Source organism: Camelina sativa, chromosome 9, assembly GCF_030686135.1.
Source record: "Camelina sativa cultivar CO46 ecotype springtype chromosome 9, ASM3068613v1".
Taxonomy (NCBI): domain Eukaryota; kingdom Viridiplantae; phylum Streptophyta; class Magnoliopsida; order Brassicales; family Brassicaceae; genus Camelina; species Camelina sativa.
The window spans coordinates 31495707-31513400 of record NC_141888.1 but is presented as its reverse complement, the minus strand read 5'-3'; the positions used below and the strand labels follow the sequence as shown (position 1 = coordinate 31513400).

Sequence of the window (17694 nt, the reverse complement as noted above, 5' to 3'; positions counted from 1 at the left end):
ATAAGACGGATTCGTTTGCCGATCCAAAGTTGAAATTTAGGCTGTTTTCTATGACTCCAAAAAACGTTGTAATTGATTAGATTCTTGTGTTGGTAATGCAACATTTGCCAGGATGGTTAAAAAAAAAAAGTAGCAATCGAAGCAATTACGTACTCCATAGTTTTGTTTTTTTCCTCAAAAACATTATATTGTTAGTTGGTACCTAATCTAAAATTAATGAATAACCAAACGTCTTGGCAATATACATCTATTAATGAGAATTATCCAAAATTATCTAGACTAATTTCTTTGTTCTGTTTCCTTCAGAACAATCTTTTATGATTGATTATGTAATTAATCTTTTATTGGTTATGTATATTTACTCTTTTATTAATGGTGATTCTAAGCGTTACCAAGATTTGGTTATTGGATTCATTCTATATTCTCCCTTTTCTGTAATTTCTTGTTATTGCATATACATTTTCTTGATTTCCTTTTGTCTTTTTTAGGTCAAAGATTTACATTCCTTATTAACAAGAAATTTTCCTTTTTCGTAAGAAATTCACATAAACGTATATATGATAAATATGAGCAGCTCATCGAGATCGAAGGGAGAGACAAGAGAAAACAAGATGTCTTCTTCATCGATTCATCTCAAAATCATATTTTGGCTTCTAATAATTTCCCCTCTCGCTTTCTCCAGAATCCTTCCTACAACAAACCAAACACTCATCTTCCCTCTAACAACCCAAAACACTTCTTCATCCTTACTCTTCAAACGAAGTCGTCTTGTTTCCTCTCCACCCATCAAGGTTCCTTTCACACACGATGTCACACTCACCGTCTCTCTCACCGCCGGTTCACCTCCTCAACCCATCGAGATGGTTCTCGACACCGGAAGCGAGCTCTCATGGCTAAAGTGCAAACAATCCACATCATCAACCTCTATATTCAACCACGTGAAGTCATCTTCTTACTCTGCTCTACCATGTTCGTCTCCCGTTTGCACCATCCAAACCCAAGATTTCTCCCTTCCAGCCACGTGTGACAAGAATACTAATCTCTGCCACGTGGCTGCCTCCTACGCCGATGGTTCCTCCGTGGAGGGTAACCTCGCTCAAGATACGTTTACAATCGGCTCGTCGACGAGACGTGCTACGTCGTTCGGGTGCATTGACGTGATATCAAGCACGAGACCAGAGGAAGACGCTAAAACCACCGGTTTAATGGGAATGAACCGAGGTCGGTTATCGTTTGTCAACCAGATGGGTTTATCTAAATTCTCTTATTGTATCTCCGGTTCTGACTCAACCGGTGTTTTGGTTCTCGGTGAATCGAGTTTCCCTTCGCTTCCACCTCTTAAATACACGCCTTTGGTTACTCTAACCGATCGGTTACCTTATACTAACCGGTTCGCGTACACGGTCAACTTCGAAGGGATTCGGGTCGGGTCAAAACTGCTACCTATCCCTAGGTCCGATCTTATCCGGGGCCAATCCGGAACGGGTCAGACGATGTTGGATTCCGGTACACAGTTCACATTCCTGCGAGCTCCGGTTTACGAAATCCTGAAAACCGAATCTACAGAACAAACCAAATCGGTTCTGACTGTTGACCCGAGTATCGTGTTTGAAACCGGAATGGATCTCTGTTTCCAGGTCGGGTCAACACAGCCTGATTTTACAAAATTGCCTGCGGTGACGCTGATGTTCAACGGAGGCGCAGAGCTGACCGTGTCGGGTAAGAAGCTGTTGTACCCGGTACCAGGATCCGGATCGAAGAACAAGTATTGCTTCACATTCGCTAACTCGGAGCCTGCGGGTATTGAAGCGTTTATAATAGGGAACCATCATCAACAAAACGTGTGGGTTGAGTATGATCTTGCTCATAAACAGATTGGTTTTGCTAACGACGTCAAGTGTGATCAAGCAAGTCAACAACTTCTTGGATCACCACGACTTTGAATAACTTTTGTTTTTAAAATTCTATACATGGGATAAGAGTTCATTGGATTCTTAATTATACGTATTTTAAAGGGTTTGTTTTCACTAATCATTTGTTAAAACTTAAAACTCTATTGTTTTTATCATTTTTTTTCTTTATGGTTCGGGTTTAATATAGAAGATTTGATCATAAGAAGAGAACATTATATTATTACATTATCTGATTTTATTAAGAAATCTACATTTGGACTACTTGCTTAATCAGAGCAAATGTGACAATATATATCATTAAAGAAAAAACATTCAATCGCCGCTAACCTTTTAGGTTAAAGATAAAAAAAAATAAACAGCACACAACACGATAAAATGAACATTTTGTTTTTCAACTCTTAAGCATGGGTTTTTATCCTTAAGTAAAAGGATTAAATAATTAATCGAAGTCACGAGAGTATGAGCCAAAAATAAATAAATAAAAGAAGTGACAGTTGAAACGACGGCGTTTGTGGTAGTAGTGCATGCAGTATCACTTAATTATTCTTAAAGGAAGAATTAATATGGTGGCTATATGAAGACAACAACAACAAAAAAAAAAAAAACTAAATCCTCAGAGTAGCGATAACTCGGTCCGAGTCGACTCGGTCCGACAGCGATTCCGTGACTCCGCCGTCGCCAGCGAGTCGACTCTTCTCCGTAGATTTCTCCACCTTCAGGTGAATTAAACTCCTCCGATCTCTAGTTTCGTTCAATTGATTCTATCGATGATTATTTATTTTTTTTCCTCATTTCAATTTCTTAGATTATGTGAAATGATTCGTGTTATTGTTTAGGGTCATCATAGGATTAAATAAATGATTCGAGTTCTCTCATTTAGTTTTTTTTTTGAGTTTTGATTTTTGATTGAACAGATTCAGTGACAACTTGTGGTACCTTTACTTTACATGTCTGTCTTTTGTATTGCATGCTTTAATATGATAATTGTTTTGAGCAAAACTTTGCAGTGGCTCTCACTTGTGAATTTTTGGGAAAAGATGAGTTTTGTTTTCCGGGGAAGTAGAGGTGATTTAGAAAGCGGATTCTCTGGTTTTATACCCGAGAGACGAGCTATGGTATGCTTTCTCTTCTTTACAATTTCATATGCAGGGAAACATATATACATACATTCCATTACAAATTGATTTTTTGTTAAACTTATGGTGGTATTGGTGAACACTACAGCGTGTTCATGGAGCTCGACCAGCTCATTCTAATTCCCTCGCTTTTCTGGTTACAGGTGATTTTTTTTTTAACTTCAACCCTTATGTCTCTCTGCATTTATTTTTTTCTGTTATGATGTAATACTTGTTTGGTTTGTGTGTGTTTTGCAGTTCTTTTGCTGTTTATGATTCTCAGTTCGCATCAGATGCCTCCTAATTTCCTGGTATGTCATATACTTGAGATAAAGTTTTTATCTTTTCAGTTAGTTATCTTTAGAATTATCATCAGTTTGACATTCCACATTTTTTCTTAGCTCTGGCTTGTGCTTGGGGTGTTTTTGATGGCAACGACCCTTAGGATGTATGCCACTTGCCAACAACTTCAAGCTCAGGCTCAAGCTCATGCTGCTGCAGCAAGTGGCCTCTTTAGTCACACTGAGCTGAGGTTGCATGTGCCTCCCTCCATTGCTCTTGCTACAAGAGGACGTCTTCAAGGACTCAGGCTCCAGCTGGCGCTTCTTGATCGGGAGTTTGATGACTTAGGTCAGTGAATTTTGTTTAGAATTTGATTTCTTAGTAAAGTTTAGGATTTGTCCCTTTTTTCTTTGCCTAGTTTATTAATTTGCTCTTTATAGTTGAACTTTAAGGCAAAAGTTGTTCTGATGCAGATTATGAAACTCTAAGAGCATTAGATTCTGATAATGTTTCCACAACTTCTATGAGCGAGGAAGAGATCAATGCACTTCCAGTACACAAGTACAAGGTGTTGGATCCTGAAAAGTGAGTTACTATTGTATGTTTTCAAAAGTGGGAATTTTGAGGAATAGGAAAATAGTAAGTTAGGATTCTGTGACATACCAACTTGGGTAGACGTTAACTTCCATAGTTCCATAACAGGGGAAGAGAGGTGGTAGAAGTTACAACTTAATAGGTTAGAACCTGATAACTTTTTGGGAATATTGTACTTAGCTATACTCTTTACTCTGTTAAATAGGGTGAATGAACGCGTAGGGTATTGACTATTGAGTGTGTCCAGTGCTTAATAAAGATCTGTTTTTCAATAGATTCTTCTATATTTACAGGTTCCAGTCGCTCCTATCACTACTTGATAAATCGTTGGCTCAAGGCCCTTTTGTTTCTGGAATATGTTGATCTAACCATTAACTCATAAATCTGTATTCATGGTTTTTGGCTTGTGTTCGTTTTGTTGACAGTGGTTGCTCTTTGGCTAAGCAGGCATCAACGTCATCCTCAGCTGAGGTAATTTACATATTCCCAAAAATGTCATATGTAGCTGATCAGTACTCTAATTAAATTGTCATGGTATTTTTCATTGTTCAAAGCAGCAGAAACAAGATTCTGTCAATGGAAATTTAAAAGGAACAGAAGACGAGCTCACTTGTAGTGTTTGCCTAGAACAAGTAACCGCAGGGGAAATTGTTCGCACCTTACCTTGCTTGCATCAGGTTTCCATATTCTCTCTTATCCAAAACTAAAATCCTCCGAGGTATTTATTGTCTCAAGACTCATACATATATCCGGTTGCTCAGTTTCATGCAGGATGTATTGATCCATGGTTGAGACAGCAAGGAACATGTCCTGTCTGTAAATTCAGAGCTCATTCAGGATGGCAAGAACAAGATGAGATCGATGATGATGCTTCGGATATGGTTTGAAAAGTTTGGTTTCCGACACTTGTTATGTTATTAATGTATGTGTGTGAGAGAATTAAGCCCCAAACCATGTAATGGTCAATAATCAATATGATGATTGATGACTCTGCTTTTTAAAACAGTCTGATAAAATTCAAAGCTAAAATACAAAATGGTATCCAAGAGATACAGTCACTGGTCCCTTTTTTGGCTATTACATTATTTAGCTTTGCCTTTGCCTTTTCCTTTCCCTTGACCTTTCTTAGCGTCTAGCTTAGCTTGAATCCTAGCAGCTGCAGCAGCTTTGGCTTCTTCTCTCTTTTTCTTATCATCCTCTTTAGCAGCAGCAGCAATCTCCCTCTGCTTCTTAAGATCTCTGCAACCATAAACACAAGTAGTTTTATATATCTCTGCCTATGGAGAAGAAAGAAATCAAATGTTGAGGTTCAAGTATAATCATGGTTACTCTAGTCTGGCTCTCTCCTCAGAAACACTGCCAACACTAGCACCTTTCCTCGGTCTACAAGCAACCAATTCCACTTCGAAAATCAAAGTTGCACTGCAACATTACCAAACATGTCAATTAAAACACGCCTTAGAAAGAGATGCAAGCGGTGTGTGTGTTAACTTTACTACATACTCAGGTGGGATATCAGGAGGAGACCCTGCTCTTCCGTAAGCATATTCTGGCTTACATGTGATTTTTGCAACTTCTCCAACCTGAAAAAACAAAAGACTGGCGGATCAGTTTGTATAAAATAACTGAACAAAGTTGAGATTGAAAGGGTAAAAAGAACGACACAACAAACCTTCATGGTTTTAAGTGCAATGTCCCAAGAACGGATAACACTGCCTGTTCCTAACTCAAAAGAGAAAACAAGATTGTCTTCCCGTGTAGTGTCAAAGACCTTTTCGTCTTCAGCCAATATACCCTCATAGTGAACTATAAAGATTAAAATCAAAACATTTGTTATTATGGTTCTTCATCAATTCAACACATATGATATGGAGGGAAGTAGAATAGAAAGAGAAGATGAATGAAGATAGTACCATCGACAACAGGGAGATCATCAGAAGGTGAAATAGCATCAGGTTTGGCTCTCCTAACAACCTCTTTTAAGACACCACCATCTCCAGTCAAATCAATTGCATCACCCATAGCTTTTTAATAGTTCAAAGACACCTAATTCACCCAAAAAAAAAACACAAACGTCTCATATATATATATGACAAATATTACATTGAATCGTGAATAAAACAAGTCCTATAGATGCAATTTGATCTCTCGAACTCGAACTAACCTGATTCGTATAAATATGAATAGTCTCTGATCGAATAACAAAAAGGAAGAAGCGAGAGTGGAGTAGAGGAGATCGGCGGCCATAGACTGTCCAAATGAGTCGAGAGAATTGTTTTCCTGAGAATCGTCTTCTCTAATCTGATGCTGTTGACGTCACGTGTTGTTCTCTGGGGACCGGTAAAAATCATATTCGGTGGCTCAATAGGCCCATTGTCTTTTCAATAGGTCTTCCTCTAATATTAACTCAATAGACGTAAGCCCACGCAATATTTAAAAAAACCCTTATATAAAAAATCTCCGCTTATCACCAATTACACCCCGTAAAATCACTAGATCCATACTCTCCGTTTCGATTAATGACTAATCTCCATCTAGCATCAATTATTTAATTATGTCGGACTAATTTGATTATAACCCTCTAATCTTTTTACTCATAAAACTTTATTATAGCTCAAGTGTTATCATATTGTAATGATGGGTACAAGTAACTGGGAATATTTGAATGATAAACAATTGAAATATTATCACTGATAGGAGATTTGGCCAATGTATCGGTACACTTGTTTCCATCCTTTTGAACCCAACTGAATTTCATTGTTTCCATTCTCCGTATCCATTTTTTTATATCTCTGATCCAGTTGATAATCCCGAAGTTGATGGTCTTTCCTTGAAGCAGTGAGATGACCTCAATATTGTCTCCTTCTAAATGTAGTTTAGTGAATCCTTGATGGCAGTGGCATGCATGTTGTAAAGCAAATATGACAGTGGAGTTCACACTCTAGAGGATTATTTGTACATTGACCTTTCGCTTCACCCGATCCTTTGTATGATCCATTGGCATCTCTAAAGATCCACCTGGCTTTTGAGTTTGCAGTAGGATTGTGGTAGGAACCATCATAATTACACTTTATCCAACCATTCTCTGGTCTAGACCACTGTATCCGTAAGTTTGATTGTGTAGATGTCTGTCTTTGTACAGGTTCTAACTGATCGACGACCATCATGGCATCTAGCCATTCTTTTGCATCCTTTTTAGCTAGCCGTATACATAATCTCCGTGGGATGTTCCTTTGCTGGTATGTCTATCGATAGATATCAATCAAATTAATATTTTTATTATTTAGATATTCAAATTAAGAGTTTGTGATATTTTATAATAACTAATGTACAAACTTATAATAAAAATCATAAAATTTTATTTAAAAAATATGTTTTATGTATTTACCGTAATTTTAAAGACAATACTATAGTTTTATATTTTATCTGATGTTTTCTTTTGACATAAATATAATTATACATATATTTAGTACTATAAATTTTTATTTTATTATAATTTAATAAAATAATCCTAAAACTAGTCCCATGTTAATCTCCGTTTAATCTTTGATTTTCTTTTTAGGCGCTAGGTCCACTCCGACCGCTCGACTAGCGTCTAGCGATTTGTAAAATATGAAAAAAAAACATACATATTTGCTCGCTTTTGTAAAAACTGGATTTTTTTATTTGTTTTCTTTGATAAAATGTTTATCAATTTATTTAGGCTCTTCACTCCCATTTTTCACCTTTGTAGAAAAAGAAATGAAAACTATAATTGTAAAATTTTGCAATCCCAATAATTACGAGTAAACTAAAGTACAAAAGATTCCGCAAAGTGAAAAATGTAACAGTGAAAGTCAAACCGGAATATTTGTCCGCGTGGTTGTTGTCTAAGAGCCAAAATCAAATCAAGCATGCTAATGAACAATCAAATATTCTATTAAATCATTAAACAAAATATCCCTTTGGATTTGTGGGGATGGCTGATAAAGTATGGTTTTCAATCAATCATTCCCCAAAACCCCCCTTACATCACTTACAGAACTATTTTAATTTGTCTCTTTATATGTATAATGGAATTGAATTTATACTTAATTACATATCTAATCATATCTCCTATATTTGTTAATGCCCTCAATTATACTCTTATGTTTATATACACAGTTTAGGAAAAAGTATTGGCACCTTTTTTTTAGCAGGACAATTAAATCGGACCCATTTGACATTGTTTAAGCAAAGGCAGCCAGTTTCAATTTTTTAATTTTTTTTTTTCACATAGATTCGTAGATACATCGGACTATACCTACATGAATTGAGTCTTGATATATCATTGTCCTATATATGTCTTCTTAGAGCATGTGCATCGCTTGGTCCTTCATCCGTCCCACGTAATTAAAACATTTAATTTAAATTGAAATGATTGAAATATCGAAGAAACGTATCTATAAACGGGACGTAATTTCCATCGTCCTTGTTAACACGTGGCAACATGTGGGTAAGTTGCATCTTCGTCTTCTTCTTTCTTTTTCTCCGATTTTTTTTTTTTGATCTTCTCTTCAATTTTATCAGTCGCCATTGTTACTCTTAAACCCCAAGTGTTTGTAACTTATATATATATCATTTACTTCCACAAACATTTTTTTCTTTAATCTTATATTCCTTCATTGGTGTCCTGAGTTTTTATATTATTGAGGATCATTGGATTTTTTGGGTGTCTGATTTAAAGATCGATCTCATCGGGGCGGTGGAGAAATCAAAGAAGAAGTCATCTATGAATCTGAAGTTTCTCCAGTTTTCTGATTGCCGCGTTTTCTCTCCTTTTTATTGTTAAAGTTTCTAATTTGTTCAAAGTTAAATTCTATTGAGCTATACAGATTGAATCAAGTTTCTATCTTTTAGAATTTTGCTCACTTCTTATGAGAAATTTTGTATCTTTTATCTGATTTGTGATCGTCTATAGAGTACTGATACAGGAATTGGTCTTCTGCTGATTTAAAAAGAAACAAAAAAAACGTTTTTTTTTTTAATCCTTTTTGAAATCAATGATATTATGATTCAAGATTCAATCTAGATTAGATTGTGTTCGATCAGATCATAATTTTTTTTATATAGTCTTCACAATTCAGCCAAGAAAGCTGTGTAAGAAAGATCTCAAGCCTTTAGATTTATTGTTAGTGTGATCTTTGGGTGAGAGTAGACATCTGTTTTGGATCTTGCATAAGGTAACTGGGAGCTGGGGAAGATTTTGAAAACTTCAGGAGAAGAGTCTGTTCTTGCCTTACCTGAGGGAAAAGTAAGCGACCTTATGAATTCCCTGAGGTAGATGTTGATTATTATTTTTAAGTGTTTGATCGGAAACTGTTTCCTACACGTGATTCAACAGGTTTTAAAAGTCAAAACAGAGACTCTAGTGCCTGCAAATCATGATATTCTCGATGGAGTAGATGATCTTATGCAACTAAGTTACTTAAATGAGCCAGCAGTGAGGTAAAAATTCTTCTTTAGCTCATATGCTTCTCTATATCTGGTCTCGCTTCTTCTGCCTCTCGGTAATTAAACTAAACTCTCTTTAACTCTCAACTTCAAATGTGTTTTGCACATTGGCCTAACTAAGAGGATTGGCTTTACAAGGTTTATGTGACAATGTACCTCAATGATTGTCAAAGAACTAACTTCTACGAGGGTATCGGGTTAAACACAAAGGAGTTCGATATGCATGTCATCATCGAAGTATTGGAACTTGAAACAAGAAGAATAATATTAAAGCTGTGTTTTTGCACCACCCCCTTTTCTGAAAATGTTGTACTTTGTTTCAGACAAACCGAACCACGACAAGAATATTCCCGGCGGTGCTGGATGTTGAGAACCCTGAGTTTAAGAGGAAATTGGATAGAATGGTTGTGAGCTATGAGAAGCTGCTGGCTGTAGGACAAACCGATGATCCTTCTTTCATCAAGACACTCAAGCGGATTCCTTTGGTTGCTTCTTTAGCCTCTGAGATCTTGGCTGCTTATCTCATGCCTCCTGTTGAATTTGGCTCTGTTGATTTCGCCGAGTTTGAGCCTAATCTTGTTTATTAGTAGCAGCAATGTCAAGTCTTGAGTTTACAGCTGGTTTCTTGATTCCTTGTAATTGAATGATCAAAACTGAGAAACATCTTTTTTTTGCAATAAACCAAATACTTGTATTGCATATATTTGATCAAGTTACACAATGGATTCACCAAAATTAAGATTTTATAAAATTTTAATATGTTTTATTTGAATTTAAACTTTAATATGATTTTACTTATTAATTTAAATATTTAATTTTAAATATTAAAAATAATATTATTTTTTACAGGGGACCAACTATTGAGGGACACTAATGCTCATACCAAAATTAAGAAACTTTGTAAATAAGATTAATATATTTGAAGGACCAAATTTTTGTCCCAACCAATGCACATGCTCTTAGATCAAATTTGAACAAACTTGCATGCGGTATATGCATGTATAATAATAAAGATGTATAGTGAGCAGGTATGTTGAGATAGTGGTCATATTGGGAACACTCCATGCTTACTCTGCATAATCATTGCCATAATTATTGAAAAGAAACTTAATTATAAAAATGCGTGATCATCACTGATGGTCAAACGTTAAAATTTTAAAATATCGCAATGTCACCACAAAGTATCAAAAGTAAAACAATAGCTACATCGACAAACTGGACGATTAGAAAAACATGAAAAATGTAGTATACATCCACTTACGGTACCAATCAATGTTATGATTATCGTGATAGTCATTGCACTTGTAGATGAAAAAAAACAAAAAAAAAACTTTATGTCCGTCCGTCAATAACAATAAGTTGATGAAACTAAGAAAGTTGATGATAATCTAGATATATATTTATTCTAAAAAAAAAAAATTTGATCATAACATTAGCAGTATACTGATTGATTTCCTACCGTAGAAATCGAAGAAAATTAGTAAGAAACAACGATTTCTTACCATTTTCCTACGAAAAACGAAAGAGGAAATAGCCCGAAGGAAATCAAAATTAATGAGAATTTGGAAGGAAATATCTTTCAAAATTCCTACGAAACTACTTTCGAAAGAAATTTCATAGGAGAAAAGAAAGAACAGTGAAAGACAGTTTCGTCAATTTTCCTTCGAAATATTCAAAAGAAACTGTTTCCTTCGATTTTCCTTCTAATTATTTCCTTCCGTTTTCCTTCGAAATATTTCACTCCAGATTCCTTCAAAAATTTAATTCTATTTTCCTACCACAACTTCATTCTTTTTTCCTACCAAAACTTTATTCTATTTTTCTAGATCAAACCCCCCAATTAATTTTCCTCGTTTCCAATAAGTTTTGCATTTTTATAAATTCAAAATTGATTAACAATTGAAGGAATACATAATCCCAAATACAGTTTTATCTTTTAAGATCCATACAATTTTAACTATATATATATATATATATATATATATATTAAAATTAATACCCCTTAATGGGCTAGGGCTGGACCGATTACAATGAGGACACAGTTATAAAATGGAAGCAATCGGAAATACTCCCCGGAATCATATCGGAGGCTCGGATCTTGCTGTATAACCGGAAGCAGAGAGTCAGGGCATTAGCTCCAGCGGATTCAAGGACCAAAGCTTTGCAGCAGACACAGCGGCTTGGAAAGACCCGGCGAGAGAATCCGGTTCCCGCCGTTGAGATCTCACCGCCGACCCACCAAACCTGCTACAGTATGAAACGATCTTATCTGCCACCGTCTCTAGCAATAGACCGCTCTCGTCTTCCACCAAACACCAAATATTCAATACTTCAATAGACCCTCAATCAGTCATTTTTTTATCAGATCCAAATCTGAAACACAAACAAAAACACAGAAACATCAAATATGAAATCGATCAATTCCATCAACTCAAAGAAATGAAAAAACCAAACAAAACTAAGGTAATAGATTGAAATCGTGGCATCGAGCGAACCCACAGCTGTAGAGGATCGAAATAAGGTGGTGAACAGCAGCGGAAGCTTCGAGATATGATGGTGGTGAACGACAGCTAGAAAGATACTAGTGAATTCTTTGTTCATCATCATCTCGTTTGTCACAAGACTGAAATTGACGACATGAGTCTGTGTTTCAAAAAAAAAAAGTAAAGAACTTGTGTTTCATCGGTGGAGTAGAAGAGACATAGGAGAAGAAGAGAAAAGGAAGAAGAAGATATAGGCCGTTGGATTTAAAATATCAACGGTGGACAGTGCAATCCTTGTTTCAGTATATTAGCCAATAAGAAGCTTTCACTAATTACTATATTAATGTGTAAGAAAGCCATAATTATAGAAATTTTAATGGAAACCAGTATATTTGTTCTAAAATTTTATTTTGAAAATAATCTTCTAATATCTGACTAAAATAGATAAATTCTTGGGTTAGTGTTTTAGGATTAAGAAAATGACTTTATTTAAAACTTTAAGGGTTAAGTTTGAAAAAGTTTATTGATTTATTTTGTAATTTATAGGTAGTAGAGATTTAAATTTATAAGTAAATAGATAAAAAAATATTTTGTAAATGTAAAGTCAATATATATATAAAAATGATTTTAAATTTATAAGTAAATGAATTAAATAAATAAAACTTACAATTTTCCTACGACTAACTATTTTGAAGTAAGTTGGTAGAAAACATTTCTTCAATTAGTAGGAATTTGGTAGGAAACATATTTCGTAAAAAATTGGAAGGAAAACGTTTCTACGAGTTTCCTACTAAATATCTTCAGTATATTTTTCGTAGGAAATTAGAAAGAAATATTCCTACCAAATTCCTAACCCCTCTTTTCCTATTTAATTTGTTCCATTTTCCTTCAAAATTTTCTACGATGTTATGTTTTGAAAGAATTTTGTAGGAAATTTCCTACGAATTTCTTACGATTAAATTTCGTAGGAATTTTCCTCTCAATTTCCTTCGACAACTGTTTTTCGTAAAATAATTGTAAGTTTTTGGTAGGAAATTTGTTTTACCAAAATTTTGGTAGGAAATTTAGTAGGATTTCAACATGTTTTCTTGTAGTGGTAGTTCAATGACTAGCAGCATTGGTACTTTCTTTCTTTCTTTCTTTAAGAGACTCGATCTTTCTAGCCTTAGCTTTGTTTATTTAAATCACCTAGCTAGGCCTAAGCCACTACAATTACATATTACTATCATTTTTTTTTTTTTTTCGTCTGAATGATTCATTGATAATAACTTTAAGGAGAAATACAAAGGCCGACAAGGAATTTAATCCTTCCGGAGACTTAAGCCGGCGAGTACAAGAACACTCCCGGAGGCTAAAGGGGAAACAACCCGGACAGATAAATTACACAACACCCATTCACTACTTCCCGGATCAGAAATAAGAGATCCAAAAAAAGAAATTTAAAACCTAAAACTTATGATGATAAATAAAAACAAATCTGAGAAAAGAAAAAACACACAACGGGTTAACATGCAAGAACCTCTTTTACCACTAGTTAAAACCGATTGAGTAAGCCGTGCGACCCTTTATGTTGCTTCACGGAGGAGCTACCGAGGGCGGTGAGACAATACCAAAGCCTAGAGACCACTCAGGAAGAATGACTCTTTAAAAACAGGAAAGAGATCTCGATCTGCGTTGGTGAAGAATCTTCATCAGAGGCAGTGAAGAGCGGTTGGGGACTGCCTCAGCCAAGGAACGGCCAGATCTGAAGCTAAACTTGACAGAGAAACCAAAAGCCAAGAAGCTAAACCCAAGGTTAGAAAGATCTAAGGTTAAAAAATACTAGATCTGAAAATCTAGATCTAAGGCCGTTGGAAGAAAAAACATGAATGTGCCGATAAAAGAAGAAACCAAAGACAAACTAAACAGAGGAACCCCAACTCCGGTGCTGAAGAAGCCACCGGAGCCGGTCAAAACTAAGGCGGCGGTTTTTTGGCTAGAGAGAAGGCAGAAGGATTTTAGATTTTATTTTAGAGAAAGAGGATTACCATGGTTTCTTTTTACATATTACTATCATTTATTTAAGCTATTAATATGAACTATAAGTTTATAATTAATGTGGCCATATATAATGATGATACCAATGGAAGTTACGGGACCAAATAATACGTAGTGGCTTCAATTTATAAATCTGAATATTTTTTCACGTTTGTAATATTTCTTCTTATAGTAGTATTTAAGTGGCATGTAATCATGGACTACGTAAGATGTTACGTTTTGTTAGCACTTAGCATAGTGCAGATCCATTGCATAAAATAATTATTTTTATGTTTATGTAAGCTTTCTTCCTCTTAGATAATCTTTGTTTTTTGGCAAAAAAGAAGAAGACTCTTTTTTTTTATTACTTTAACAAGATAATCTTTTATAATTCGCATGTTCAATCCACTACATAGTCACAGCATTATTTCTTTGGAACAATTTGAAGTTACCATAATTGTCCTTTGACTTTAAGGATATTCGAAAATCTTTATCACATACTAGAATTTGACCCGCGCTACGCGCAGAAATTAGATAAAGGTATTTTTCGGTTGTTTTGTTAATTTGTTTTTTTGGTATGTATTTTTCTTCTTTTCATCTAGTTAGGTTATTTGTATGTTTTTCTTTGCTCTTTTGTTGATTTATTTTTTTTCTATATGTTTTTTCAGCTAGTATAATGTAGTCAATTTTTTTATTTTAATTAATTTAAATCATCATGATCTCTTTTTCGTTTAAAAAAATATAGAATTAGAAGTTAAGTTTGTATAGTAATAGTTGTTGTCCCGCTTTAGTCGTTACTTTAATTAAAAAATTGTTATTTTGTCGTTGGATTGTTATTTGATATTATTATATGTAGTTGTAGGTAATTTTTTTAATTATTTTATTATTTAATTAGTAACTTGTGCAAGTAGCTTTTTTGTCAATACTTTTGTGTTTGTAGTGATTAGTTAGTGGTTTTTGATTAAAAATGTTTAAAAATCTCAGTTACTTACAATTTTGTTTTCATTGGTTTTTTTTTTAATTTTTCTTTGTGCTTCTGCCGTTGGGTCTTATTTTCTGTAAGCCTAAAAATTGTGTTGATTTATTGGATCTTTAGTGGTATGTTATTGAGGTTGGAATGGCTTTGTTCCCTTAGAAAATGTAGTGTCTCGTGAACGGATAGCAGAGAAGTCATTTTTGCGATCTACAGGACAATAAGAGTTTTGAAACTATTTATTTGATGCTTGTTATCCTTCTTCATTCATCCCTTTCATCGATGTACACATTTGTTTTGGGTGTATTTGGGTGTTTTCCTCTTTGCTTCGCATCTGTAGGGGGTAATTGGTTCTCCCCTAATGTTTTCGTTTCAGTTAAGTGTTAATTGGTGTGCAAATCTGTTGTTTTTAATTGTTTTCTTCCTTTCATTTCATATTTAATTTATCCATTGTTTTTGAGATCTTAGTTTTAAGTTTTGTTTCGGTTGGCCCCAAAGTGTGGTTTTCGATTGGATGTGAATTGTGTGTTGTAAAATTTAATTTTTGCTTCTATGATGCTTTTTTAAAAACCATTTTGGGTGTATATTTTTGTGGCTGGTTTAGTAAGTCATTCAATTTAAGTCTAATGTGAACAAAATCTGGAACTTGAATTTCAACATCTTTTCCCTCAACTAACGGTGTATGTATCTCTTACATTTTCTTCTGTTTGGTGATGGTTTTGTCAATTTCTGGCGACTAATGTTAATTGAATTTTAGTTGTGTTTCCATGATCTTCTGTAAGTGCTTATCTTATTTTTTCGTTTGAGTTGTTTTTTCTTTTGATTTTTAAGTAGTCATGTTTTTCGAAGCCGACAATTTTTATGATCTAGGTGTCCCTGGAGCAAAAGACCTCTTTGCATATGTCTATCTCCTGGTGGTCGTAATACTTTTAGACCTATTTTTGAGATTGTTTGTGGGAAGTTTCTTCAATATATGTTGATCTTGTATGTTCTATTTTTGTTGTCATGATAAGTGGTGGACTTTTTTTTTCCCCCATTGTTTGTATTCTTGCTATACTTTCAGTTATGTTCTCTCGTTCTCTTGTTTAAATTCTTTTGAAGGCGTAGGTAATGTTTATGAAGGAGGAAAACAAATACTTTTATTTTGAATTTTGAAAATTTTTAGAGGATGATAACATTAGTGAATCTTACTGTTTTTTCTTAAGCTAAAAGATTAATTTGAAAGATATCTTTTAGATGTTCTGAGATGAAAGAATTAAGAAGGGGAGAGACACTTCAGGCTGCACACCAGCGGACGACAGAGTGGAGCTTCCTGGGGAAGAGTTTTATTTCTACAGCATATAAAACATGTATTACTAATGGACTGAGCTTTTAAAAAAATATAAAACTGGGCTTTTAAAGAAATATGAAACAAATGAATATGAATTGCTTAGTGGATTTGTATCAAAAAATTGGACTTATTCAATTGAGGGAGTGGCTGATGTGGCAGCACCAGGAGTGAGTAAAGTTAACTTTATATATATAGATTCACATCTCATTTTTGAAAAAAAATATTTTTTTCTCTAACACATTTAAGTCATAACACGTGATTTAAACAAATCGGCTTAGACAATACTGCGATATGTTTTCAAATCACGTATTCACGTTCAACTTCAAGTAACTAATATTAAATCGATATGATCGAGCAAGAAAACGAACTGATATATTTATATTTTATATTCTCTATTGTTCAAGTGCATACACTGAAACTGATAAGTGATAACCAAAAACATAACACAAAGTCACAAACATTCGAATCTAAATTACAACTAATACGTTGAAACGTTGAAACGAGACACTAGAATCCCTTATGTACATTTGTATCTCTAATCTACTTTCATAGACTAAAACTGCGGCTAGAAGAAGAAGAAGAGAGAGGGTTTTGATGATTGATTTAGCTAGTAGTGGTCGGAGTAGGTATTATGATTATCAGTCCAGCAAATAAGCATAACGACGCATCTCCGCATGATGTAAAAGCGAGCTCTTTGTTCTTTCACCAATCTCCCACACTTCCTCGTGAAACTGTACTTCCCCTGTTTCTGTCTCGACATGCCTTCGTTGTCTCCAAACCTTTCCTTTTTCGATAACTGAAACTGCGGTGAGATCCTCTGTCGAGACATTAAATTTGCCTTAAGATTCTTAGACTTCTAACCCTGCAATTGGGAAGTGAAGTGATGATTTTGTTAGATAGATTCTTGTTGGAGACAGGTGGATTTGAGATTTTTTGTCTCGGATATGGGAGATTCACCAAAGTTAAAGAGAGAGAGAGAGAGTTAAGGAAGAGAGACTATAGGGTACTTCCCCATTTATAATCGTTTTACAACTAAGTATCTTTTTGAACACAAAACGGCTCAACGAGAAAGAACAATAAAATAAAGCAAGCTTTAATAATTAGTTTGTTTTTAATTTCTCCTTTTTCCATTGCATTTACTCAAGATATATTTAATTTATAAACCTCAAATATCACAGGACTACTTATTTTTATATTTTTCTAAACCTAAGCATATTTCCGAAAAAAACATAAAAAGGAAATAACCTGTGAATAAGAAACAAAAACATGAAAGGCTCATAGCATTTTAAGTTTTCCAACTAGATTGATGATCTTATTCTTACAACAAAACATGGGTTTCTTTAGAAGCACTTGTTTCTTTTTGTTTTGTAAATTTCACTAACTTCAATAAAAAGTTGAAAGAAAAAAAAAAACATGAACAAAAACTGGAGTATTCAAAGTTCGTTTTTTGAAAAACGGGTGCATGAGTCAGGAAAGAGGAAAAGATTGAGCAGAAAGAGAGATATTAATGCATGAA

The 17694-nt window shown here is 34.4% G+C and overlaps 3 protein-coding genes and 2 pseudogenes across 9 annotated transcripts; 3 read left to right on the top strand and 2 right to left on the bottom strand.

Annotated features, from left to right (window-relative positions):
- The first annotated feature begins 452 nt into the window (after positions 1–452).
- Positions 453–2112, top strand: LOC104712189 (aspartic proteinase PCS1 pseudogene; annotated as a pseudogene). The gene has a single exon (XR_015565584.1). The product of XR_015565584.1 is annotated as an aspartic proteinase PCS1 pseudogene (transcript).
- A 349-nt stretch (positions 2113–2461) lies between these two features.
- On the top strand, positions 2462–4907 carry LOC104712186 (E3 ubiquitin-protein ligase SDIR1). 3 transcript variants are annotated; one of them, XM_087464886.1, is made up of 9 exons: positions 2462–2632; positions 2921–3028; positions 3138–3192; positions 3287–3339; positions 3430–3658; positions 3784–3895; positions 4330–4375; positions 4465–4581; positions 4666–4907. In XM_087464886.1, the coding sequence occupies exons 2-9, from the start codon at positions 2951–2953 to the stop codon at positions 4789–4791; spliced, it is 816 nt and encodes a 271-aa protein (XP_087321012.1). In that variant the 5' UTR covers positions 2462–2632; positions 2921–2950; the 3' UTR covers positions 4792–4907. The 3 variants fall into 3 exon arrangements, with proteins under 3 accessions (XP_087321012.1, XP_010427329.1, XP_010427328.1); XM_010429027.3 differs by having other exon boundaries at positions 4462–4581; XM_010429026.3 differs by having other exon boundaries at positions 4459–4581.
- Positions 4861–6337, bottom strand: LOC104712188 (peptidyl-prolyl cis-trans isomerase FKBP20-1). The gene is made up of 6 exons (XM_010429028.3): positions 6069–6337; positions 5818–5950; positions 5577–5710; positions 5408–5487; positions 5234–5326; positions 4861–5143 (listed from the first exon to the last, which is right to left on the bottom strand). Exons 2-6 carry the CDS (start codon positions 5924–5926, stop codon positions 4987–4989), a joined length of 573 nt encoding a protein of 190 aa, XP_010427330.1. The 5' UTR covers positions 5927–5950; positions 6069–6337; the 3' UTR covers positions 4861–4986.
- Positions 6338–8435: 2098 nt separating this feature from the next.
- LOC104732803 (magnesium-protoporphyrin IX monomethyl ester [oxidative] cyclase, chloroplastic-like) lies at positions 8436–10079 on the top strand. 3 transcript variants are annotated; one of them, XM_087464566.1, is made up of 4 exons: positions 8436–9176; positions 9267–9432; positions 9515–9613; positions 9700–10079. In XM_087464566.1, the coding sequence occupies exons 2-4, from the start codon at positions 9394–9396 to the stop codon at positions 9961–9963; spliced, it is 402 nt and encodes a 133-aa protein (XP_087320692.1). In that variant the 5' UTR covers positions 8436–9176; positions 9267–9393; the 3' UTR covers positions 9964–10079. The 3 variants fall into 3 exon arrangements, with proteins under 3 accessions (XP_087320692.1, XP_087320693.1, XP_087320694.1); XM_087464567.1 differs by having other exon boundaries at positions 9039–9176; positions 9267–9370; XM_087464568.1 differs by having other exon boundaries at positions 9039–9176; positions 9267–9370; positions 9498–9613.
- A 6455-nt stretch (positions 10080–16534) lies between these two features.
- Positions 16535–17223, bottom strand: LOC109126550 (small polypeptide DEVIL 8 pseudogene; annotated as a pseudogene). Its single transcript, XR_015566577.1, has one exon. The product of XR_015566577.1 is annotated as a small polypeptide DEVIL 8 pseudogene (transcript).
- Between the last annotated feature and the right edge of the window lie 471 nt (positions 17224–17694).

What these genes read in the sequence shown, in the direction of transcription:
- LOC104712186 (XM_010429026.3), top strand. Translation starts at nt 2,951, where the DNA reads ATGAGTTTTGTTTTCCGGGGAAGTAGAGGTGATTTAGAAAGCGGATTC. An exon ending in CCTCGCTTTTCTGGTTACAG is followed by an intron (nt 3,193 to 3,286) that starts GTGATTTTTTTT and finishes TGTGTTTTGCAG; the next exon opens with TTCTTTTGCTGTTTATGATT. An exon ending in CAACGTCATCCTCAGCTGAG is followed by an intron (nt 4,376 to 4,458) that starts GTAATTTACATA and finishes CATTGTTCAAAG; the next exon opens with CAGCAGAAACAAGATTCTGT.
- LOC104712188 (XM_010429028.3), bottom strand. Translation starts at nt 5,926, where the DNA reads ATGGGTGATGCAATTGATTTGACTGGAGATGGTGGTGTCTTAAAAGAG. An exon ending in CCTCCTGATATCCCACCTGA is followed by an intron (nt 5,327 to 5,407) that starts GTATGTAGTAAA and finishes GTAATGTTGCAG; the next exon opens with TGCAACTTTGATTTTCGAAG. An exon ending in GAGGAGAGAGCCAGACTAGA is followed by an intron (nt 5,144 to 5,233) that starts GTAACCATGATT and finishes TTATGGTTGCAG; the next exon opens with AGATCTTAAGAAGCAGAGGG.
- LOC104732803 (XM_087464566.1), top strand. Translation starts at nt 9,394, where the DNA reads ATGCTTCTCTATATCTGGTCTCGCTTCTTCTGCCTCTCG. An exon ending in CTCGCTTCTTCTGCCTCTCG is followed by an intron (nt 9,433 to 9,514) that starts GTAATTAAACTA and finishes TGGCTTTACAAG; the next exon opens with GTTTATGTGACAATGTACCT. An exon ending in ATATGCATGTCATCATCGAA is followed by an intron (nt 9,614 to 9,699) that starts GTATTGGAACTT and finishes ACTTTGTTTCAG; the next exon opens with ACAAACCGAACCACGACAAG.